Source organism: Erpetoichthys calabaricus, chromosome 10 (assembly GCF_900747795.2).
Source record: "Erpetoichthys calabaricus chromosome 10, fErpCal1.3, whole genome shotgun sequence".
Lineage (NCBI taxonomy): Eukaryota > Metazoa > Chordata > Cladistia > Polypteriformes > Polypteridae > Erpetoichthys > Erpetoichthys calabaricus.
Window position 1 is genome coordinate 81,560,480 of NC_041403.2, and position 25,855 is coordinate 81,586,334.

Consider the following 25,855-nt stretch of genomic DNA (forward strand, 5'->3'; position numbering starts at 1 on the left):
TACACATGTGAGATGCTTTTATAACTGGAAAACAAACATTTTGCTTAATTTACATCACTTTCAATACCTTTTACAGTGGTGCCATTTTCATTTTTCATTTGACCATTATCTTTATCATTATTGAGTGATGACAGGGAAACAAATGAAGCAGATTCCTCTATACCATTTGCTTTTTCTGTTCCATTTGCTACACCTATAATTTGCTGCTCCTCAGTTAGTAAAGTTTCATTTAGCTGCTCATGAAAGTTATTTGGATTCTGATTTTGCCTGTTGCAGTTTTCTTCCAATAATTCATCCATTTCCTGTTGTTTTTTTCTGTCTGGTCCTGTTGATGCAAGACTTAATATATCTTGGGGAAGAAAAGTTACACATTGTTAATTAAGGATGACCTATTAATAATATGCTTTTTTCAAAGTAAGGTTCATAGGGCATTTCAAATGAAAATTTTGACTAATCATGATGAACAATCTGCTGAATGTTCAAAACAGAGAAAGGAACAGATATATTCCATGCAGTGTTTTTAGGAGCAAATTTGTTGCTGCCACCCAGATTAAATAAATTGATAAATAGAAAGTTTCCATTTCCTAAAGCAGTGAAAAATTCAAATTATGTTTCACTTTTGAAATATGTAGACGATTCACCAACATGTTATGCCAAAATGGACATGACAGGGAGTAAGTGAATTAAATTTTATATGTTTAATACAAAACAAAATTGAAACACCTATCACAGTTCTTCATAAATGCATAACTAAATTCTTGCTACTGCTATTAAAATGTCTAGGGGACATGATATATAAAAGTATTAATGTTTTCTGTAATTCCAAAATGTACTTACCTTAAATAATTACTGTCAGGATTTTTATAAATATTTTACTTGTTTATTTGTTCATTTATGACCTGACACAGGTTCAGATATCCTTCTGAAATGTTTCCATACATAGCCCTCCTACACAGCTATGTCCTACAAGCTGCTATAAATCCTTGTATAGTAGATCAAGGTACAGTATATGTATAAAGCAGTGGTGGGCCGTCAAGGCCAGCAAGACCTTCGCTGTTAGCCTAAACACAAGTCATAATCACTGACTTATGTTTTATTTTATTATTTTTTATTAATATATTTTTCCATGATATGTACTAAATAATTCGCAATAGTCTATTCTCTTCATTTCATAGCTTTTCTCTTCTTTACGCTGTTCCAGTAGTGTATGTTTATGTTAGAGATTTTATCCAATCATATTTCAGCCATTATGTGTTGCTAGGGTAAAAGAAATTTGCCTTGAGCCTTCAGAACCAACAGTGCAGGCACCTGTAGCCTAAAATAGATGCCAATGAAACTGTTGCTTTAACCAATCAGATTTCGAGCTGGGGACATCAGGGCCATCTAGAAGGCATATAATAATGTCAGCATTTTCACGCCCTGTGATTGGATGGTTAGCGAGCGATCTGTAGCAATCTGCTCAAGCTAAAACATATTCATGTAGATTTAATAGCTGCTTTTTCAACCCACAATGGCTGACAGAGGAGAAGAGATTGATTTGGTTGCAGATATATAGTAGTTACAAAGCCATTTTGAAGATGGACTTTTCAAGAAAAGCTGGACATCGTGAGAAAAGGTCAGCCAACCCCGAAGCTAGCAAGCCTGTTCCAGACTGGGAAAGGGTTTGTCCACCACATTCAAGCCAGTATCTATGAGTGGTACTCATGGCTCACAGCCTCCAAGGAGCACTGCAAATTGTATTGCTGGAAATGCCTCTTATTTGCAACAGATCGACTTGGTGTTTGGAGACACACTGAATTTGCAAACTTGAGTTGTCTAACCAAGGCAGCAACGAGTAACTAAAGTATAGCTGGACACTTACAAGCAACTGTGCTTTTGAAAACATTAGGGAAAACCTGCATGAATCTACAGCTCAACGAACAAGTGCACAGGGAAATGGAGCTCCACAAGAAAAAGGTGAAGAAAAATAGATAAATATTGAAAAGACTCATAGATTGTATCATATTTTTGGGTATACAGTAACTTTCATTTAGGGGACATGATGAAAGTGCAGGATCCACAAATACAAGTAACTATTTGGAGCTTCTTCTTTTCTTTCTTGAAAACAACACAGACTTACATTACCACCTGTGCACTAACAAAGTGTTTTGTGGGACATCTACTACTGCCGAAGTGATGAGAGAAGAGATAAAAAGGAAGATTAATAAATCACCCTTTATCTCTTTTATGGTGGATGAGATGACAGACATACGTAAGTAATGCAGCACAGCTCAGACTTGTCCTATGTTACGTGACGGACACAGGTGTTATGGAGCGGTTTGTCAGATTTGAAGATGTTATGTTACTAGTGGCAGGCGAGCCAATGATATTGCTGCTCTTATTGTCTGTTTCTTGGAGGAATTTGAATGTCTGGATAAAGTTGTGGCACAGTGTTTTGATGATGCAGCAGTCATCTCATCTGGATTAAATGGTTAAAGACATACTCCATTATTATAATGCATTATTCATACGCTGCTATGCACATCAACTGAATTTAGTACTGACTGAAGGGGCCTCAAAGCTCAAATGTGAGTGAGAGCATGGGACAGCTGTACACAATGACATGTTTAGCAGTGACTATCCCCGTGTCTAGTGCTTCTGTCGAACGGACATTTTCAGCTGTAAAGAAAATTAAAACTAATGCCAAAAATACGACTGGACAGATTCAACTTTCAGCATTTGCCTCCATGGCAATCGAAAAGGACTTATTGTTGGAACTGAAATACACAGATAACCGGTACAACAGAGTGAATGATGAACTGTTCTTGAGGAAAGAAAGAAGAATGGATTTTGTGTACAAATAATCAGTGTTTTTGGTGAGTATATTGCATTTTATTTATGTTTTTTATATTTTTGTTATTTTATTAGGTTGACATTGATGCTTCTAGTAGAGATGATATATGTGCGGCTGCAGTGAAAGGAGACTTGAATTGTGTTAATTGGGTTTCTTGCGTTAGTAATGGCATTCATTCTCGCTATAAGTCATACTGTATCTGTCTGTGATGCAATGCCCTGTTATACTGTGTTTCTGTATAATATTGACGGTTTGTAGAGCAGTGGCATCATAATGATGGAATTGAGAGGTGAATTAATTCAGGTAGGACACCACTGAAGACCTAGATGTGAAATGCATGGCCAGCCACTGGTATAGAGGGTATCTGGTGACTTACCAATGATTTTGCAAAATATCACAATTATAGTTGTTGAGGTAGTTGTTTTCGGAATATGTTAAATGCTTATATTTATGAAGCCATGTTTCAATTACAAAAACAAGAATAAAATAAAATTGTCCAATACTTTTTAAACACAACAGGAATAATCTGTGAAAGTCAAAATGATGAAATGCAGGGTCTGTTAAATATTGATTCAAAACCCTTTTTTCAGTATATTTAAAACATAATTAAAAAAAACAGAATTCAAATATATACATTTGTTTTTGCACATGTACAGTATGCATTTTTAATTCTTGCTGCATTATTAAGAACTGCAGGATTAAAACAAGCACTGGAAAGGACTCCTTTGGAAGCAAATGAAACATATCTTAAATAAGCAGTTCGATATAATTTGTTTTTGCATTAAGGAAAAACAGTAACTTCACTAATCATAACATCTACTGTATGCTTTTGAAAGAAGTGTATTATTACTTATTTAAAACAAGTATATTATTATAATTTACAGCCCAACCCTGCCTCAGAAACACTGGAGAGAATAGTCTGAAAGCACATCTAAGGGCCAACTTGTTAACCCAGTATGCACATCTTTTGGATTAAAGTAAAAAAAATGCTTGAATCAGATAAAACTTCACATGGAGTGAAAGCACGTAAGTGCCACATTGAGAGTGGCCAGGTTGATTAAATCTGAGTCCCAGGAGCTGTGATGCAGCAGTGCTATCTACTACTCTTCTGTACCACTATAATTAAAAGTATTAGTGTTACATAAGAATAATTATATATTCAATGATTTACAAGAAATCATGTATTTTCATCCACAAATAGCAGGGGAAAAGCAATCTTTGTTTTATTATATGAATGCTTATTTAAACTTGCAGATTCCTTAAATACTGCGTATAAGGGTCAGATACTGCAAAGTTAATTCTTTATAAATAAACATGGGCAATATTCAGATTGGTCCTAACAATTTGATCATTTATTTTTGATCTACTTGTCCCTATTAACACCACTGGTACAAGGCAGTACACATTCAACAACATACTCACAGTATCTCATACCAGGAGCCAGTTTTCAGTCAGTAATCAACCTAAACTCTATGCAATAACAAATGTTCAATTGAAAGACTGAATAACTAATAATAGTTTTTTCTTTTTGGGGAGGCAGAGATTCAAACACAATCAATAGAAATTGTAATTTTAAGACCAACTGGGATAGACTGATTGGGAAAACCTTAGTAGAATGGGTAAATGAGAAATTACAGTCAAAACCAGTCATTAGTCAGTAACCTAAAATTCTTAACAAAACTTAAGTTTAATTTTTTTTTAGAATATTTTTTCTTTATTCCTTAAATCTCACAACTATCTAACTATAAACATGTCAAGAAATTTTTTTAACACTTCAGGCAAATGACAGTGGAAGAAGTATTTATCTAAACTTTCAGTTAATGTATTCTTAAAAGGGCAGAATGTACAATGTCTAAATTAATGACTAATTAATAAGTGAGTTTGCAAACTACATAACATAAAACACATTTAATGACAAAGTCTGTAATTTACCTGCAAATGAAGCTGGAAGGAATGTTAGAAAAATCTGCTGTGTATTGACATATTTGGCATAACATTTCCACCGAGGGAAATAAATTTCTCCATTAGGTTGGGCAAAGTCCTCATCTGCCATCTCAGCATTTCCAAAGCTCTGAAATTAAGGAATTAATTCACTAAATCATCATATAAGCACAATATATTTTTGAAAATGTATAAGACAATAGTAATAAAAACAACAACATTACAACTATAGGTTGTCACACACGTGCGCATGGGAAGCAGCTAAAGGGCTTAGGTGAGGGCATTTCCAAATCTGACTGGAATGTGGCAGAGTTCACGGACTCTTTTTCTCGCTTTCCTGCAGACCATTCATGGGAAGTTCCACCTGGCCCTGTTGACGTCACTTCCGGGTCCGGACCTATAGAGGAAGGCCTTGCTGGCCCCGGCCCCCTTGATGTCACATCCGGGCTCAGGCCTATGGCTGAAGACCTTTCCGATCCCGGCCCCTTTGATGTCACTTCCTACCCTGACCTTTAAAAGCCTCCGCCTTTTCCCTGTTTCCTCAGTTCTGTTTTCTGTTGTTATGCACCTAAAATATGGAATAGCCTGCCAGTAGGAATTAGCCAGGCTAATACAGTGGAGCACTTTAAAAAAACTGCTGAAAACACATTACTTTAACATGGCCTTCTCATAACTTCACTGTAATTTAAATCCTGATACTCTGTATATCCAATTCATTATAATAACTATTCATTCAAAATCTGTACTAACCCCTACTCTCTCTTCTATTTCCTTTTCCGGTGTCCTTTTGGTGGTGGCTTGTGCCACCACCATCTACCCAAAGCACCATGATGTTCCAACAATGATGGATGGATTAAAAGCCAGAAGTCTGTATGACCATCAGTATTAAGTGACTCCGTGAGAACCCTAACTACAAAGAGGACTATTTCATTTATGTTAGGTAGAATGCCCAGAGGGGACTGGGTGGTCTTGTGGCCTGGAACCCCTACAGATTTTATTTTTTTCTCCAGCTTTCTGGAGTTTTTTTTTTTTTTTTTCTGTCCATCCTGGCCATCGGACCTTACTCTTATTCTATGTTAACTAATGTTGTCTTTTTAATTTCTTATTTTGTCTTTTATTTTTCTTTTCTTCATTATGTAAGGTACTTTGAGCTACTTTTTGTATGAAAATGTGCTATATAAATAAATTTTGTTGTTGTTGTTTTGGACTCCAGTTTGTACACATCAGTGCTGTCATTTATTACAATTTGCAGCCAGGAAAACAATATATGGGTGGATGCCCCAAACCTTGCTATGGCTCTTTGTGGAGTTTGTGACAAGGTATAAGAAGTAGCAATCAAGTTTCCAGGTCTCCATAAACAAAAAATGCCTTAACCAATATCAGCACTGCTGCACTTACTCAAATTGCTGACCTAATTAAAAAGCAGTTTAGTACAATTAAATAACTTTTTAACGTTTTAAGTGAAGGACTGATATAATTATATTTATTTCCCACAAATGCTTGCTAACATAATGGATATGAAGTACAGCTCTTCAGGAAAAAGGATGAAATTTTCATCTGATGAAGCAAAACACAAAACTGTTTAAAAATAACAAATTTTAGCACATGCACTAGTCCTTTATAAAAGTCATATACTTGCAGAGGATTAAAAGTAGCTGCTCCAAAAACCACACAGACAGACTCCAAAAACATATATTAAAAAAATATATCTGACGATATGATAGGAGCCAAACCATAGTGAGACTTAAAAATTATAAAGTTTGTAATAATTAATGCAAAACATATATAGTACTGCATACATACTACATACACAATTTTCAGATATATTGTCTATATTATCATTATCAGTAGAAATACTCATCTAAAAACAAAACACTCAAAGCTTTAGAACTGGTTATATACCCTTGCCTTGACCTATACCTTATGGCAATTTGATCATGGAAGTCTACAGAGAATTATTTGGACTTCACTGCTTGTTTTTCGTCCTGACATGCACTCTAAATTGGGGGACCAAATATACAAAGGTGTGTGCCCTGTTCAATAAATTCAACTTGTTACAGGAGGAGTCCACTCAATTTCTAAACACATCACAAGGATAATTATACCAAACAGCATGCACTGGACAGCAACTTTGAATGCCATAGCAAAGGGTTTAAATATAAATGAGAAATTTCAGTTTTTGATTTGTAACATACACCTCGGGTCATGAATGTCTCGGACCACGTATAAATCGGGTTATGACCAAAAAGTTCGACAAACTTTTGCATCTGTTCACGACCACACACTCGGGTGATGAACAAGCCAGTTTCCCTTCCGGTTTGTACGCGCCAATGATTTCCACACGTGTTCAGTCTCTCCCTGTGCATTCCCTGTGCGGCGAGAGAGCGAGACAGAGAGAGTGAGCACAACAGCGTGAGAACGCGAGCAAGCAGGTGAGCGAAAGAGAGACAGCGAGTGAGCGAGAGCGTGAGACAGATAAAGTGAGAGTGCGAGCGAGCGAGAGAGCCCAAGCAGAAGGAGTAAACATTACAGAAGAAGTAAGTAAACATTTAGTTTACTATTACACTGTGCATTCTATGGTATAATTAACTATTTTTGTGCTTAAAATCTTTTAAAAAATATATATTTACATACAGCTCGTATGGTCCGGAAAGGATTAATTGTATTTACATACAATCCTTTGTGGGAAATTACTTCGGGTCACGACCAAATCGGGTTGCGACCAGAGTTTTGGAATGAATTATGGTCGTGACCCGAGGTTCCACTGTATTTGAAGGCCTTTTTGAAAACATGTTCTTCTCATGTTGCCACTATGGGTTATTGAGTGTAGATTGATGGGCAAAAATTTCAAATGTATCTATTTAAAATGAAATCTACAACACAATAAAGTGTTCAGAAAGTGAAGGGGTCTGAATACTTTATAAATCCACTGTAATTACCAGTTAAAAGCCACTTTCTCCATCCCACTGCAACGATCAAAGATAAAATTTCCCAAGAAGGATCACATTTGGAATAAAACTACAAGTGCATTATCATAACCAGCTGCACTCATTTCCCTTTAAAAATTTTCAGCTCTCACATTAGTCAGACTACAGCCAATGAGAGGCACTAAACAGTGATAAAGAAATATATTTCCCTGAATAAGGTTCCATTAATTACCTTACAGATATTTTCATTTATTAACTTTTAATGCCAAATAAACACAGTAAATTGGTTCATAAAGTTCAATTACTAAGTTGAAATGACATCCTTATAATCTGACTTTGAAGAACAAAATACAATAATAATAATAGAATCTGACACTTTTGGCACTGGGCAGATATAGACAAAAATACATTAAGCATGTTTAAAATTCTGTGATACTGCTTTAAAATCTTCACACAGTTTAACTGTCTCACACACACTGTTAACACATTGTCACACTTTTAGTGAGTGAGTAAATCAATTCAATAATAAAATGAAGTGAAGCAAAAGATATATACCTGAAGGGTGCTAGTTGAACCAGTTACCTCTTTGTTGCTCCCAACAGTGCGGAAGGACATCACTGTATCTTGCCTTTCTAGGGACTTCCCTGAATTCAGGCATTCCTCTGCCATTACAAAATACACAAATAATGGTGAAGTCTGGGTATATACCATTAATAAAACACATTTATACACAAATCAAAACTCGGATGTACAACTATCTGCACAGTTCATCCAACAAAAACAAAGTAAAATAATCCCATGGTAAATATATAGTATAAAATGAAAAGGTAATTTATTTATTTATTTTCATTGAAATGGAATAGAAAAAACGTTTTATACACAGTTTGAAAGCAACCCTCGCTTTGCACAAAAACAGGCTTTCTTATTTAAATGACAAGTCAACTGAATGAAGCAGAAAAATTGCAGTATAAAGCCTAATTTTTTTCTTTGTTACCATGTAATTCTTGCTGTTAACAAAATATGATTTTTAACTATATGGCTTGCTAAAGTGACCTAGAGTGCGCATCAGCATCACTCCGTCTTCCTCATTTTATTCAACTAAAGATTTGATTAAAACAGCTACTTTATGACGAACACATGGGAATGTAATTTATTCGTATTATATGTTCCTAACTTTTTTTCCTTAGTACATAATTAATTTAGAAGAAAAAACAAAAAAGCAGTTGAATCAAATGAAATAAAGAAATGTACAATAACATGCATCACAAGTTAATGGTATATATTACAGAAACAAAACTACAGTTCTTACTATTTAGTGTTATGTACTCATGCTTGTAAAAAAAACCTAAAGGACAATAGATGATCCCTGTGTACTATAAAATAGCTAGGTTGCTATTACAAAAAAAAGAATATGTATTACTTTCAAAAAGCATTGTTATTGTTTCGCTTCAACACCTAAATTGAGGACAGTGACATGAGAAGATTTATTGAGCTACTGGGGGATAACGGTGCGTTACACACAAATTCACTGTCATGTTCACACTTGCACTCAGTTTTGTAAAACTAAGGTGAGGCAGATTAGTGTTTCTCTTTATGTTCATCATGTAATTAGTAATTTGTAAAGTTTGCAATTGCATTTACCTGCGAATTTGTTAGAGCACTCTGTAGCTGCACTCTGTTAAGAGTGCTATAAAAAACAAACTCAGTTGAATTGAGTATTCTCATCATAAAAAAAGCATGTCAAGGTAGTCAACAAACATTTAAAAGGAATGAACAATTTACATACATTTACTTTTGCATTAGTAACTACAGCATCATCTACTGCAATGAAGTGGAGACAGATTTCCATATTGTAAATTTAAGTAAGATCCAAAAACCATGATGCTATGTGCAGTATATTTAAAAAAAACTTATTGCAGAAGAAATACATTTTTTATTCAAAAATCCTACATGTGTTTAGGGTTTTTTTTAGATCCAAAAAGATTCCTGGATGCCATTTTTGTTTTGCTTATGGGTACCTCCAGTTTGGGAGCCCCATTGTGAGGATAATTACCAGGGGGCATTGTTCTGTTTGTGGCCGGTTCTGTCATCATCCTCTGATTCTGGCAATCGTGTTGTGTCCCATACTAAACTGCACTCTACAGTATGTGTGACAGGGCTTTTAGCTGTATAGCACTCAGACTTTGGAAAGGACCTCCCTAAATTAATTAGATCAGCTGACTCCATTCATTCTTTTAAAAAACAAATTAAAAGTCATCTGCTCAGTAAGGCTTTTAACTTAACATGACATTCTGCCCGCTCGTTCAGTCTTCCTCTCTGTCCAGATGCTTAGTATAATTTGAGCGTGCATTATATTTCTATTAGTACTGAATTTAGTATTTTACTCTGGTTTATTGTCTTTTACTCTATTTAATGCCTTTATATATCCTGTATCTATCTGTATTAATGTTCTATACAGGAAACATCTGTATCCAATGTTACATATACTTGCTAATTCTTTATGAGACTTTGTGAAGCATCTTGAGCATGGGAAAGGTGCTATATAAATAACATTTATTTATTATTATCATGATTGGCACAACACTTTAAATATCAGTGCAATGGATCATTCAGTGTCCAAGATTTTGGAAAAAAATAAAGAACTTGTGTGCATTACTTTTTGAATTCATGTTTTTGAACTAATAGCTTTCCACTTTGACTTCATTCTTCAAATTCTGTTCAGGCTTTGGTACATTAACATCCTTTCAGCTTTGACCCATTAATGGCTTAAGGATACATTTCATCTCCTGGTTCCATTCTTTCTATTATTCCTCTCAGCTTTCAGGCAAGACACATACAATGAAAATAAAAACAGAACTATAGCAATTTAAAATTCACATAGTATACTGGAGTATTATAACCAGTATAATTGTCAAGAGAGTTAGAAGTAAACAGTTGGAAATGCCTTAGCAAAGGTTCACTCAAATGAAAGGAAGTTATGAAAAAGATTAAAACATTCATTCATATCATTATTAATTTAAATGGCTTTCCATCTTTACCATTAACAGCAGGAAGAACAAAGGGAGCAATATGACCATCTCTGTCTCTCTGCAAAACCTGCTGCATGAAAGCGATATGGTCAGCATCAGCCAATGGGATTTCACGATCATTTAGGTCCTGCTGAAGACTCCCATGGAAAAGACTCAGAAGAAGTTCATTTGGTAAGGCAGATAAATCCTGAGACATGTCATATTCTTCCACTGCAAACAAAATTAATTTATAGATTAATGGTAGTCTACAAAAATTAACATATTAATTTTTAAAAGTTGTACACAAAGAGTGACAAAACTTTTAGGCTCACTTTACCCCACCATGCATCTTGCTTTGGTTTGGGGAATGATTCCTTTTTCTGGGTCTTTAAAATGACAATGAGTTCACCTATGTGGCTACACATTGCTTATCAATTATCACATGCATAAAATCGGTTGTGATAATTTATTATTATAAAACTCAAATGTTGAATTAAGACAGAAACAATGACATTTACAACAGAGATTACCAAAACTATAATAAGTACTGTACTACTATACTACATGATATAAAATATTTAGATTATAAAAATCCAATAAACAGATTTAAACTGTGTCAGTAATTATCTTTTGACTATTTAAACTATAAACACCCATGGGTACATAAGAATAAAAGTTATAATAATATTCCATGTGTGTATTTCATTAAATGTAAATGCACAATTGTAAAAAAAAAAAAAAAAAAAAAAAAAAAAAAAAAAAAATTCCAACAACAACATTTTTCTTTAATTACACTACAGTTTCAGTAATTCTCATTTGTGAACAAACAATCATATTTTATATAAATACACAGTATATGACAAATTAAGATATAGCATAAAACTTATTATACCTCTGCCAAGAGTAAGGAAAAAGACCTCAATCTGCTGACATTTTGGAAGAAGTTTAATTAGGTCAAATTGAAAGGGGACTGTCTGTATACAGTCACTGCTCCGCATATCACCTGAAGAAGATAAACACATATTCAAAAACACACAATATCATAAAGAAAAATATTTATTTATATCACACATTTTAACACACTATAAAAGACACCCATTTAGAAATTCAACACTACTAATTCACATAAGGTGTTCCATCTTAATTACTTTTTAATTTAACCTGTATATTTAATGCAAACACAAAACGCAGATGGCCTTTCAAACAGGCAGAGAGAGCAATTTATACTTCACCGATCATTGAATCTGTATTTAACTAACTATGTCAGTACCAAAGTTTCACACCATGTAGTTAGGAAATATCTTCATTTGTTGTAACTACATATTCTAAGTACTAATTCACAAAAAAGGGATATTTGAAAAATTCTGTGATTTTGAATTCTGGTAAAGATATAGGAGAACTTTTCAAGCATCTGAATCTATAAAATGTGTAATTTTATATTTTGGAAAAACAACTTAAGCCAAAGGCACACTATTGAAACTCACAGGAAATTAAGACAGAATGAAGGATATAACTTCTCCAAGAATGAAGTCAAACCACAGATTTAGAAGTAAGAGACCTGACCAAGGAACCCTGAACTGAATATTTCCTCATTGAAAGGGTCATGAGAGTTGAAGACTTTGAAATATTTCAAGAAGGCTATATACCTAGTGGTATCTTGTGGGAGGTGATGCAAGCTTTTTGCCTTCCTGAAACACTGTTTTGTACCTTTTGCACCATTTAATTCTCATATTTACAGAGCAAGACTGTCTTTTGTATAACTTTTGTGAAATTTAATTGTGATTTCGAACACTAAGTAATTTTCTATAAAAAGAATTAAGTTTAATTTTAAAATATTGACACCTCTGCATTTAGGCACAGTAATTTAATTTATATAAAAATGACTTGCATTTAGCTCAGATTTCAAAATTGAGAGTTACTATGTTGTTATTTTAAAAAAGTCTCAGAATTTCTCCAGTAAACAACTAAGTAAGTCTTAAAAGAGGACTTGATCCCAGCCTTCAAAATTAACTCAAACCACCTACACCTGAACACCAGCAAAACCAAGGAACTGGTGATGGATTTTAGGAGGCCCAGACCCCTCATGGACCCCGTGATCATCAGAGGTGACTGTGTGCAGATGGTGCAGACCTATAAATACCTGGGAGTGCAGCTGGATGATAAATTAGACTGGACTGTCAATACTGATGCTCTGTGTAAGAAAGGACAGAGCCGGTTATACTTCCTTAGAAGGCTGGCATCCTTCAACATCTGCAATAAGATGCTGCAGATGTTCTATCAGACGGTTGTGGCGAGCGCCCTCTTCTACGCGGTGGTGTGCTGGGGAGGCAGCATTAAGAAGAAACACGACTCACGCCTGGACAAACTGGTGAGGAAGGCAGGCTCTATTGTTGGCATGGAGCTAGACAGTTTGACATCTGTGGCAGAGCGACGGGTGCTCAGCAGGCTCCTATCAATTATGGAAAATCCACTGCATCCACTAAACAGTGTCATCTCTAGACAGAAGAGCAGCTTCAGCGACAGACTGCTATCACTGTCCTACTCCACTGACAGACTGAGAAGATCGTTCCTCCCCCAAACTATGCGACTCTTCAATTCCACCCGGGGGGGTAAACGTTAATATTATATAAAGTTATTGTCTGTTTTTACCTGCATTATTATCAATCTTTAATTTAATATTGTTTTTTGTATCAGTAAGGTGCTGCTGGAGTATGTGAATTTCCCCTTGGGATTAATAAAGTATCTATCTATCTAACTACTGTATGTAGTGTATGACACCCCTCCAAATAACTGAGTTCAGGTTTTTCAGCCACATCCACTGTTAAAGGTGTATAAAATCAAGCATATAACCATATAATTTCCACCAATAAACACTGAAAATAGAATGGGCTGTAATGAAGAGCCTAGTAATCTTAAATCTGGTACTGTGTGGGCTATGGCCGGCCTGTCACCCTGGCCAACACCCCCAGGCCGCCAGATGGAGCTGTCCCTGCTGCATGGAAGTGCCCCGAATACCAGTAGGGAATCATGGACGATGGAGTTTTCCTTTACAGCCCTGATGGATATCACAGGGGCCAACAGATGACGCTGCAGGGAGGCCCAGAGAGGAGTTTGTGCCCTATAACCCGGAAGTTTGTCGTAGGCAAGTTCCGGGTTGAAGAAAAGGACTTTTTATCTGACCCGGAAGTGATAAGAAATCACATGGACTGTAGGATGGGAAACACTTCCGGGTCAAGGAATATAAAAGGACTATAGGAAATCCCAGACGTCGAGCTGAGCTGGGTGGAAGGGTGGCAACACGTCTGGGAGTGGAGGATTGGTTATTGTTTATTGATTATTGTGATTTATTATTGAGTATTGTGGAGAGGAGGGTGCTTTGTGCACTTATTTATAATAATAAATATTTTATTTGGACTTTTACCTGGTGTCTGACGTCTAGTCTGAGGGTTCAAGGGGTCACGGAGACCTTAATCATTCACAACTGTCATAGGATGCCATCTTTGCTACAAGTTAGTACTAGACATTTTTATTCTGCTAGATTCACCTAGTCAACTGTAAGTGCTACTATTGTGAAGTGGAAGAATCTAGGAGCAACAACATCTTAGTCATGAAGTGGCAGATCATGAAAACTCACAGAGCAAGGCTACCAAGCACTGTTGAGCCATATGTGTAAAAACAACATATTCTCTGTTGCATCACTCACAACAGAGTTGAAAAACTGCTGCTAGGAGCAACATCAGAACAAGAATTGCTGTGTTGGGAGCTTCATAAAATAGGTTTCCTTGGCTGAACAGCAGCACAAAAGTCTAAGATCTCCGTGCAATGCCAAGCATGAGTTGGAGTGGTGTAAAGCGTCCTTGTCATTGGACTCTTGGTCCATCAAGCTCAGGGTAACATTTGGAAATTAGATAAGGATAAATTTTACACAAACATTAAGAAGTTTATCTTCACACAAAACCATAAAAACATGGAATAAGTTACCAAGTAGTATGTTACACAGTAGGACTTTAGGGACCTTCAAAATTACACTTGATGTAAGTGGATAAGACTGGTAAATTCTGTTGGGCTTAATGGCCTGTTCTCATCTAAGTTTTTCTAATGTTCTAATATACAGTGGTGTGAAAAACTATTTGCCCCCTTCCTGATTTCTTATTCTTTTGCATGTTTGTCACACAAAATGTTTCTGATCATCAAACACATTTAACCATTAAAGTAAAGTAAGTAAACACAAAATGCAGTTTTTAAATGATGGTTTTTATTATTTAGGGAGAAAAAAAATCCAAACCTACATGGCCCTGTGTGAAAAAGTAAATTGCCCCCTTGTTAAAAAATAACCTAACTGTGGTGTATCACACCTGAGTTCAATTTCCATAGCCACCCCCAGGCCTGATTACTGCCACACCTGTTTCAATCAAGAAATCACTTAAATAGGAGCTGCCTGACACAGAGAAGTAGACCAAAAGCACCTCAAAAGCTAGACATCATGCCAAGATCCAAAGAAATTCAGGAACAAATGAGAACAGAAGTAATTGAGATCTATCAGTCTGGTAAAGGTTATAAAGCCATTTCTAAAGCTTTGGGACTCCAGCGAACCACAGTGAGAGCCATTATCCACAAATGGCAAAAACATGGAACAGTGGTGAACCTTCCCAGGAGTGGCCGGCCGACCAAAATTACCCCAAGAGCGCAGAGACGACTCATCCGAGAGGTCACAAAAGACCCCAGGACAACGTCTAAAGAACTGCAGGCCTCACTTGCCTCAATTAAGGTCAGTGTTCACGACTCCACCATAAGAAAGAGACTGGGCAAAAACGGCCTGCATGGCAGATTTCCAAGACGCAAACCACTGTTAAGCAAAAAGAACATTAGGGCTCGTCTCAATTTTGCTAAGAAACATCTCAATGATTGCCAAGACTTTTGGGAAAATACCTTGTGGACTGATGAGACAAAAGTTGAACTTTTTGGAAGGCAAATGTCCCGTTACATCTGGCGTAAAAGGAACACAGCATTTCAGAAAAAGAACATCATACCAACAGTAAAATATGGTGGTGGTAGTGTGATGGTCTGGGGTTGTTTTGCTGCTTCAGGACCTGGAAGGCTTGCTGTGATAGATGGAACCATGAATTCTACTGTCTACCAAAAAATCTTGAAGGAGAATGTCCGGCCATCTGTTCGTCAACTCAAGCTGAAGCGATCTTGGGTGCTGCAACAGGACAATGACCCAAAACACACCAGCAAATCCACCTCTGAATGTCCTGACCTGAATCCAATTGAGATGCTATGGCATGACCTTAAAAAGGCGGTTCATGCTAGAAAACCCTCAAATAAAGCTGAATTACAACAATTTTGCAAAGATGAGTGGGCCAAAATTCCTCCAGAGCGCTGTAAAAGACTCATTGCAAGTTATCGCAAACGCTTGATTGCAGTTATTGCTGCTAAGGGTGGCCCAACCAGTTATTAGGTTCAGGGGGCAATTACTTTTTCACACAGGGCCATGTAGGTTTGGATTTTTTTTTCTCCCTAAATAATAAAAACCACCATTTACAAACTGCATTTTGTGTTTACTTGTGTTATATTTGACTAATGGTTAAATGTGTTTGATGATCAGAAACATTTTGTGTGACAAACATGCAAAAGAATAAGAAATCAGGAAGGGGGCAAATAGTTTTTCACACCACTGTAGGTGTGATATTCAGGTGTCTATAAACTTTTGGCCACATAGTTTATATCTGATAAGATACAAGGCTGCAAAATGTGCAAATGTGGGGTGAAAAAATGCACTTAACCTGTTTGTTAGTGCATTTAATAACTGGATAGCACCACTGCTATTTTGCCTTCAATTTAATTGAAGATTGTCTATTTTAATTTCATAAAACACATATGGCTTACGATATACAAAATTATATTGAATGTAAAAGTTAAAAATGTCACAAATTTAGAACATATTAACATAATCCCAAACATTTACTGTGATCAATCATTTACACTAAATTGTGTTAAATTGTACTATATATACACACATAAGTATATATCATTCTTACCACCTTCTTCTTTAATACCACCAATAGGGGATATATGGTCTTTATTCTGGCACAACTGACTCAGATATTCAAATGTTAGAATTGTAGATATGCAGGTAAGATCATAAGGAAAAATCTACAAAAGAATTAAAACAGAAAATCAAACTTTTGTAACATAAATATATAGTGAAACATAAAAACTAACTAACTAACCTTTAAAAAAAATCCACTAGTAAATAGTGAATGAGCAATAACTTATCTTTAAATACAGAAAATGCAAAAATGGAACTTTTTATTAATAATACAGACAGCAACCAGATCCTTTTAAAATTAGGACTAATTAGGATTAGGATTAGGACTAAGCACCAGTTTTACTAAACAAGCAAGAAATTCTGTTAACTCTGACACCAGTCTATTACCAAACACATTACAACACTATCCAAAGCCAAATTTTATCCATCTTAAAAATATCGTAAAATGAATTTGATTTCTGACTATGGAGGAAAGACAGAAATTAATTTATGCATGTATTTCTAGTAGAACCGACTCCTGAAATGTGTCATTCACAAGCTGCTCAAATAATTATATTTGTAGTTTTCAGTTAATTTAAAGAAAAGCCAAGCAAAATGACACCTTTTATTGGCTAACTCAAAAGATTACAATATGCAAGCTTTCAAGGCAACTCAGGCCCCTTCTTCAGGCAAGATGTAAAAATTGATTACATCTTGCCTGAAGAAGGGGCCTGAGTTGCCTTGAAAGCTTGCATATTGTAATAAAAGGTGTCATTTTGCTTGGCTTTTCTCTACATTCATAATGGCTAACACGGTACAACACCCTAGTACTACAGTTAATTTAAATAAACCTGCAGCAGTTATTATCAGAAATTGGGATTAAAATCACATGGCCTTCAGTTATTTTAGGGTTTAATATAAAATGGTTCTTTTTATTAACTCGTACATATTGAAACATAGGTTACAACCTAAAGATGTAGAAATACTAAGGTTGTACATGAGTGAAAAAAACATACTAGGATGTCAGCTTTTTATCTACTGGCTCCTATGACTGTAGCATAATCTGTGTAGAAGATGCACAATTGGTCTGAACATTTAAATCCAGGTGGAAGAGTCATTAGGTTATTCTTGAATATCCTGATTACGGGTTCTGATTAAACAGTCAAATGGCAACTCTGTATTATTTAAATAGCACAAAACTATAATTACTCTGTTTTTCTTCCTAGTACTCTGCTGTGGCACTTTGTGTGATTGCTATATTGCAACACTATTATTCTTCCTTCCCATGGGAAGTGACAACACAGATACTGGGAGCCTCTGAATCAAAAAATTAACACATACTTAAAATAGCATAAAATGGTCATAAGGAGGTGATAACCAGTTGGGCTAAGTCATCCAAAACTTTGATTTTGCTTTATTTTGACTATGACCTCTCCCCAAAAGGTTTACATTTTTCGGGAATGCAGATTGTGTTTTAGAGTCGTAGACCTCTTAAATCTAATATTAATGGGCTTATACTATCATGATTTATGTTAATCAAACTGAAACACCCATCTTTTTGTGTGTTCAGCTATGATTTTCCAGAAACATCTACAACATGCTAGGCTAGGGCACATCATCTATGACATTACATGAAATCATTGGGCGTTTTGGGTCATTCAAAAAAATCATACACCGTTGCCCGTCCAACCTGACCTGTGCCCTAGCAGCAACTCACGTATCTGCCATCTAGAGCCAGAGTCATCTTGACAGCTTCTTGGCTGTGTCTTTGGACACAGAAATGGCTGTGCTTCTTCTCCCTACCGTTATACAGAGTGTGGCATATACCTTGAAGAGCGAACAGCCTCCAACGCCAAAACAACCGTCCTCCAACACTTACTTGTAGCATTCCAGTCTATTCTGTACCAACTGTTCTTAACTCTCCAGATTTGTATCTTTTCAGCTTGCTGGCTTCCTCTATACATTCTTTCCAACTGCACATTAAGGCCCAGCAAAAGAACTTGCTTTAATGAGTCAGACCGCAACAAAATTTCTGCCTGCATTGTAGTTTTCATAATGTGGGGACTGAACAGTAGCTGCTTTCCTAAGCCTGCTCTTTGCTTTCTATTAGGCACAATAAAGAGCGACTCACTTGGGTTCCGGTGGTTCTATAGTTGGTCTTTCCCCCTCTTTGACAAAGCGGATGGTGTTTCTGACCAGCGTTGTTCTACAGCAGATGTTAAGTGTGCTACAGATGATATCAGCAATTGCCTGGACAACATGGTCATGCCGTCACTTATAGCTATGGTCAGCAAAAGCCCTGGGGCATCTGACAGAAGGGGTAAGTTGGTCATTCGGCATGCACCAGCAGTGCAGTTTAGAATGACTTGGATGAACATCACAAACAGCCTAAATAAGGAATTTGATGTGGTGTTGATCTACCATTCCAGAGATCATTCCACATGATCTTAAGCTCCATCACCTACTCCCATTTGGTCCAGGCTCCTTGCTGTCCCATCTCATCACCACTACTCTGCTCCTCTACAGCTGCCATGACCTTCATTCTGTACCAGTTTTTGTCACTCTTTCCCTTGTGCTTTTTCAAAACAGTGGACCTCAAGATTTTGGAGACCAGATCTTCCCTTGGCAACTATGCTCAGTAGCACTTTGTGCCACAGTCATGGCTCTGCTTCTTCCATTGCAGTTTCTGCTCTCCACTTTTCTCCGTTTTTCAGTGCCACTCTTAAGATTCACAGTACTGCGGCAACTCTCTTGCTCGCAATACCATTAAATTCTCCTCCATGGATTTCAGGGGAAGCTTTAGGATGAAGCTGTTCCAGTACAGAACAATGCGGCTGATATTCCTCTGTAAGCCTAGCCAGTGCCCAGAGAACTCCTGATGGTATTCCATGCTGGTAATCCCAGGCCTTGAATCACTCTGGAAGGCCAGTCCTGTCAGCTTCCAGTAGTCATTTTCAAGTTATGTGCATGTGTTTTTCAATTGCTACCTTGTCTCAGAATGTAGTGTTTTTCCTGAATACATTTTAGATCTACCCGTAATAAACTTAATTTGCATGTAATTATCATACTCTTCATTAATCTTTACTTTATTCGGTTTTCTTTTCCGGTTATTTTGTGGTGGTCTGCATCACCATCACCTGATCAAAGTCCTGTGCAGCCACCTGTGACATTTAAATGTTTGAATGAGAGCAGTTTCCCCAAATTGCCATAAGCCCCAATGTGTCAAATCCATTAAGATATATAGTCTATAAAAAATAATAAATAAAACTGCTTAAAAACATATATGTTAGGCAGAATGACCAGTAGGGGCTGGGGTGTTCTTTTTAGCCTGGAACCCCTACAGATTTTTTTTCTGTCCACCCTGTTCAACTGACCTTAAAATTGGACAGGCATTTAAAAATAAAAACAATACATTTAACACTAGAATCCCTGAAGTCTACGAAAAAAGACATAATCCTGGGCCACCTTAAATTCCTTTGTACCTCTCCATTAGTGTCTTTTTTTTTTTTTGTTTGCAAATGTGTGAATCAGCACAAGCAGCAAGCAGCCTGCTATCACACCGTCACCACCCCAACCGCCGCAGCTCAACTCGGACAAAAAGTTCTCCCAGTTCAAATCTGTTTATTTGGGTGTGAGGTGCCTGGAGTTGTATAGGGTAAATAACATATCGTTTTTTTGGAACACATGCATATCTTGTGTGTTCCATATCTACAATGATCTGGGTAAATGTAGGATGACAGGGAATGCGAGGCAAGAAATGTTGAACACATACCTAAAACAGAAACATTTTCATGTTATAGTACTAATGACAAAATTTTGACATAAAGTTTATAATGTGTGAAGACTGAAGCCCAAATAACAAATACACACTTTCACAAAAGGTACAAATATAACAAAACAAGTGCGCTTTTATTCAGGAATATAACCGAAGAAAAAGAAATCGGGTTAGGGTATGACGCTTACACGACTGCTTGGGTGGTGCAGCGGTAAGAACTGATGACTCATAATCAAGAGGTTGCCAGTTTGATTCTGGGCACTTCCTAGATTTATCATTTTGGGTAGTGAGCAGCTCTTATTCTTACTAATATACAATAAAAACATACATTTGATTTGAGTCTGTAACAGAAGGTGTAAATTTAAGGTACTTGTAAAGGTTTTTTTTTTTTTTTAATTCAGTTTTATTCTCTCAGTCACGTTCACACTCCCCTCAATCTGACACTGCTGTTTTCAAATAAAGACATGCTTTAATAGAGGTGAACTGAGATGAGGAATGGGGTTCTACATCGGAGAAAGAGAACAGAAGCCCTCCACACAAGAAAAGTCCACTCACTCATAACAACAACACAGCTGCACCAGGTGAAAAGGTGAAAGATGGCAACGTTTGGATGCAGCAACAGGTTGGGCATCATCCTGCCAGTGAATATGCCACATGCATGTCCTTCAACGAAACAGCAGTGCTTACATAGCTAGCCAAGGTATCGTGCAAAGTTACATTTGCAATTATGTTCCTTGATGGTCTTTATATGAAAAACATTTATATGTTACTTATGTAAATGCCACATCGAATGTTGTTTACCTACTTATTTTATTTATTTACTTACTTCCTACAGAATAAAGTCGCAAGTAGACTGCAGAGCTTCCTGTGTTTGATCGACATAGGCATGGTGACAAAGTATATGTGCAATGCCACTCCTTATTTAGGAAAAGATCAGTTACATAAACTGTGATGGTAGCTTCCACCTGCAGCTACAGACACTTCAGCATGCGAGCAACTCTCCACGCTAGTGTTTAGATCTGGCAGTGCTGTGCTGACACTTCAGTACGCGTGCAATGGTACCGAAAATTCAGTCAGAATTCTTCTTTTTGGGCACATATACCATCTTAGTAACATGGGCTTTATTCATTTTTGTATACTATTTATGCATTTTTATTCTTATCTAATTATAATTTGTTCTTCTTTGCTTGTAACTACTTCTTTTGATATCTTGTAATGCACTATGAGAAGCATGTTTTGTATGGAAATATGCTATACAAATAAACGCTGTTGCATCAAACAACTTCCCAAACCTTTTTACATGTATGTAAAATCCATTCATCCATCCATTATCCAACCCTCTGAATCCGAACACAGGGTCACGGGGGTCTGCTGGAGCCAATCCCAGCCAAAACAGGGCACAAGGCAGGAACCAATCCCGGGCAAGGTGCCAACCCACCGCAGGACTGTATGTAAAATGTAAGATTTAATTATTTGTGTTGCTGCAATATAGCTGGACACTTGCGCTTGCATTCTGACCGTATACTCACTTAAGAGCGTTATACAAAACAAAAGCGAATTTAAGTGATACATAGAATTGGTATTATTATATTACATAGTCATATGTAGCTATCAAATCATTGTAAACTAACATAATCAAAAGGTTCCCTGAATTTATTTAGTGTGTGGATCAGTGTAGTAGCTAGCTACAGATATTTATGAATCAAGGCAGTCAATTTTTTTTCCCCCCCAAATGGCGTGACTAAAGGTATTGCTTGCTTTTTGGTGGTATAATTGCAGTGATAGATTAACCAGACATGTAGCATGCAACCAATACTATCAACTGAGCCCCCATTACACGTATATATTTAGTTTTAATCTGTTTTTTTTCTGTTTTAACACTGGCAGTGTGGTGTCTCAAAGTAAGTTCCTCCTCTCACAACATCATGAGTTCAGGTTTGACTGCTAGCCTGGTCAGTGCCTGTATGGAGTATGCATGTTCTTCTCCACGTGTATGTGAGCTGAGTGTGCGTAACTGCAGAAGACTGTTTGTTTTACAATTGGATATTAGAATTGTGTCATTAAGCACTCCCAATTGCCAAAATATGTTTATTCCTACATGTGGTGCTAAATTATACTCACCCAATTTGGTCTCACAAGGAGCTAGGTTTGGTATGATGATTATAATGTGAACAATCTGAGATGTTGCTATAATAGATGTTCACCATCTGATGTACCTGTGGAAATGTACTATACACTTGGAAAACCTTTCATCTCTATTTCTGTTATTAATGTTATTAAAAAATACATGTAAGGGTTTATGTGTGCGATGATCGTACTGCTCACAAAATGAATCATACAAATAAAAATGAAAGCATTTTTAAATTAAATAACTATTTGCTTTAATGTATTTAAGGTTAAAGTAACAAATGACATCAGAGTATACTACCTATTTGATTCCTGCATTTTTGATTACACTGAAAGCCTTGAACTGTCAGTTTATCATAAGAATATTTAGTTCAATAACAGACAGTAAAATTTGTATGTATTAAGTTGACAGGTATAACAAAAATGAAACAATTACCATATATACAGTATTCGCGTTTACATTATCCCGCAGAAAGGTCGGGGCTTGATTTTACCTTATAATTTCCGGCATTTTGTAATGTCGGTCATATAAGTCGAATGCGGAAAACTCACCCTATTGGAGATTACAATATGGTAACGCCCACCTAAGAGAGTAACCACAGAGCATACTGCCTCTTTTTTCTATGTATTGTGCCTACATGACCACACGGTAATACCCAAACTATTCCAAAGCGACGTTTGCACTGTTTTGTGTTTTTTGTATCTCACACCCTCATATACCTTTATCGTAAGAGCATCCCATATCTACGATGGAGCGTTCGATCAGAAGAAAATATGAAGCTGGTTTTAAATTAAAAGAAATTGGTAACTGCGCTAGTACAACAAAATTCGATGTGTCTGAGAAACTGAGATTTGAGTATTCAAGAAGATGTGTAAAAAAAAAAAAAAAATTTTAAGTGTTGTATTTTTGAAAGGGCGTATAAGTTGAGGTCTGATTTTATGATCAGTTTTTCGGGTTTCAAGACCAGACTGATATGCAAGTATATACGGTGTAAAGAAAATTGTGTTCTTAGACTTGCACAGTACATGTGAATATTTTTGTTGAGTAAAACTCAAACTGCTGAAAAACTAAAAACTAAATAAAAACTAAAAAAATAAAAATGGTGGAAAACTAAAAATAAATAAAGACTAAACAATAGAATTAAGAACAAAATAAAAAAGTAAAACTAAAAATACACTAACAGTGCACTTTCATTTAACTTTTAAATAAACAAAAATGATTAAATCGTTTACAAATTAAAGTAAGTAAAAATTCACTAAATAATGTGTTATTAATATATGGAGGCATTTACCAAAATAACTTTTGTTCTTAAAAAAATAAATAAATAAACAAAAAATAAACAATTCTTATACTACTCCTTTGTGACTGGAGATACTTTTCTAAAAGGCAACCTATGTATTATTTCAGTTGTACAAGATGCAACCCAGCTCAGGATTAAGAGGGTTTAGAAGATGGATGAATAGATGGAGGATGATGATTTACCCTTTAGTTACTGACACGATACAATTTGAATATGTGGATGTTATGAAAATATTCAACATAATACACTACCATGAATTTTTATCACTTAATGAAAGAAATTTCTACTTCTTTTGTTTATGTATGTTATTTTTCTACTAATACTGCAATATTATAGAAATTACCATAATTAATTAACTTTTTATTTTTAACAAAAAAATAAGTCAAGATATATAAAGGACATACAGCTTTAGGTATCTCCTGATAAGACAGTCCTTGAAGATGTGAATGGCTGTTCAAACTGCTAAAAACTAGGCCACTTTGTGGTTCCACCCAGCATTCAGTCACCAAGTTAAGTTCTGTATCCACCTCAATTGCTTCTACTTCTGTGTCATTGTCGTCATCAGTAGAAAAACTAAAGAAGCAAAATAAAAAAAAATAAAAAATTCATTATATACAAGTGAAGGCAAAGCCCAAATATGAAACACTATAAAACAATACTCAGTCCATAATTTGCTTTCATATTATTCAGTCATTTACACTGTTACGATGTTGTTAATAGGAATATAAAAAATATCTACTATGTTCTGTGTAAAGAACACTTAATGGAGATGAAATTAACTAATTAATGTTTAAAGGAACAGACTACCCAAAACAGGTATTTTTTTACATATTAATTACCCCATATGTTTTGTTGTGATGACTGAGAAACATTTTTAATCGCATGTTTTCTTAGAAAAAAAAGGAGATGGGAAAGAAAAAAATCTCATGCTACTCTTGTCATATAACCACGTTAGTTATCTAGTCATATGCTCACATCAAACAAAACACATGCATTTTTTTCTGAAATACTGTTAAATAAAAGCTTTTGGAAAATCAACGTAAGGCATGAACAAGAATTGCAATCTGCATAGGACTGAGTATTTGAATTGAAGATCCACCCCTCATTCATTGGTCAAGAGTAGTGACGAGGGAACCCTGATCAATTTGCTCTGCCTTGAGTTCAACAAAATCACTGAAAGGTTTGGGAATTTCAAACTTTGTCAAACTTTACAAAATGTACTTCGCAAATGGGGACCTAGCAACAGAAATAATTCTTTCTGTTACCAGCACTTTGACAATGACACACTCCAACCTTGAAGTTACAAAATGTGGTGACTTCAATCTTGTGACTTTGGAACGAACAATGACAAATTTCTATCAGTTTACGACTGGTTCCACTCGAGTAAATAACAATCTGGACCTGCTGTATTTAAATGTTAAAGATGCCTTTAAATCTAATCTACTGGCTTCTTTATACAAATCTAACCACAACTTGATTTATCTTATTCCCAGCTGCAAGCCTGTTATTAGATGACATTCTGTTACCACGAGAATAGTGAAGAAATGGAGCCTGGAGGATGAAATGGCTCAGAATGAACGCTTCCAAAACACAGATTGAGAAATTATGTGACAGTCACATGGAGACGAGACTGAGGGACTCTTTCACTGTATCACGGACTATATTAACTTCTATGTCGATACAGTGGTACCCACAAAGACAGCATGATGCTTTACAAACAATAAGCCCTAAGGAGCTAAAAGGTTTCCTGAATGAGAAAAAGAAAGCATTCAAAATCCAGTGACAAAGAGGTTCTGAAGGACATACAGAGTGTGCTAAAGTAAAAGATGACTCAAGGAAAGGATGCCTAAAAAAGACAAATTAGAAAACAAACCCACTTAGAATAACATGAAGAATGTGTGGAATGGATTGC

The 25,855-nt window shown here is 36.0% G+C and overlaps 1 protein-coding gene across 4 annotated transcripts in view; it reads right to left on the reverse strand.

Annotated features, from left to right (window-relative positions):
• szt2 (SZT2 subunit of KICSTOR complex) overlaps nucleotides 1–25,855 on the reverse strand; it is a 382,417-nt gene that overhangs the window by 258,948 nt on the left and 97,614 nt on the right. For all 4 annotated transcript variants that reach the window (XM_051933248.1, XM_051933246.1, XM_051933247.1 and 1 more), the window contains exons 19-25: nucleotides 24,348–24,516; nucleotides 16,751–16,865; nucleotides 11,602–11,712; nucleotides 10,740–10,940; nucleotides 8,257–8,363; nucleotides 4,766–4,904; nucleotides 68–349 (exon numbers count right to left, since the gene is read on the reverse strand). In XM_051933248.1, the coding sequence (XP_051789208.1) occupies nucleotides 68–349; nucleotides 4,766–4,904; nucleotides 8,257–8,363; nucleotides 10,740–10,940; nucleotides 11,602–11,712; nucleotides 16,751–16,865; nucleotides 24,348–24,516 (1,124 nt within the window). The remainder of the gene's footprint in view (nucleotides 1–67; nucleotides 350–4,765; nucleotides 4,905–8,256; nucleotides 8,364–10,739; nucleotides 10,941–11,601; nucleotides 11,713–16,750; nucleotides 16,866–24,347; nucleotides 24,517–25,855) is intronic.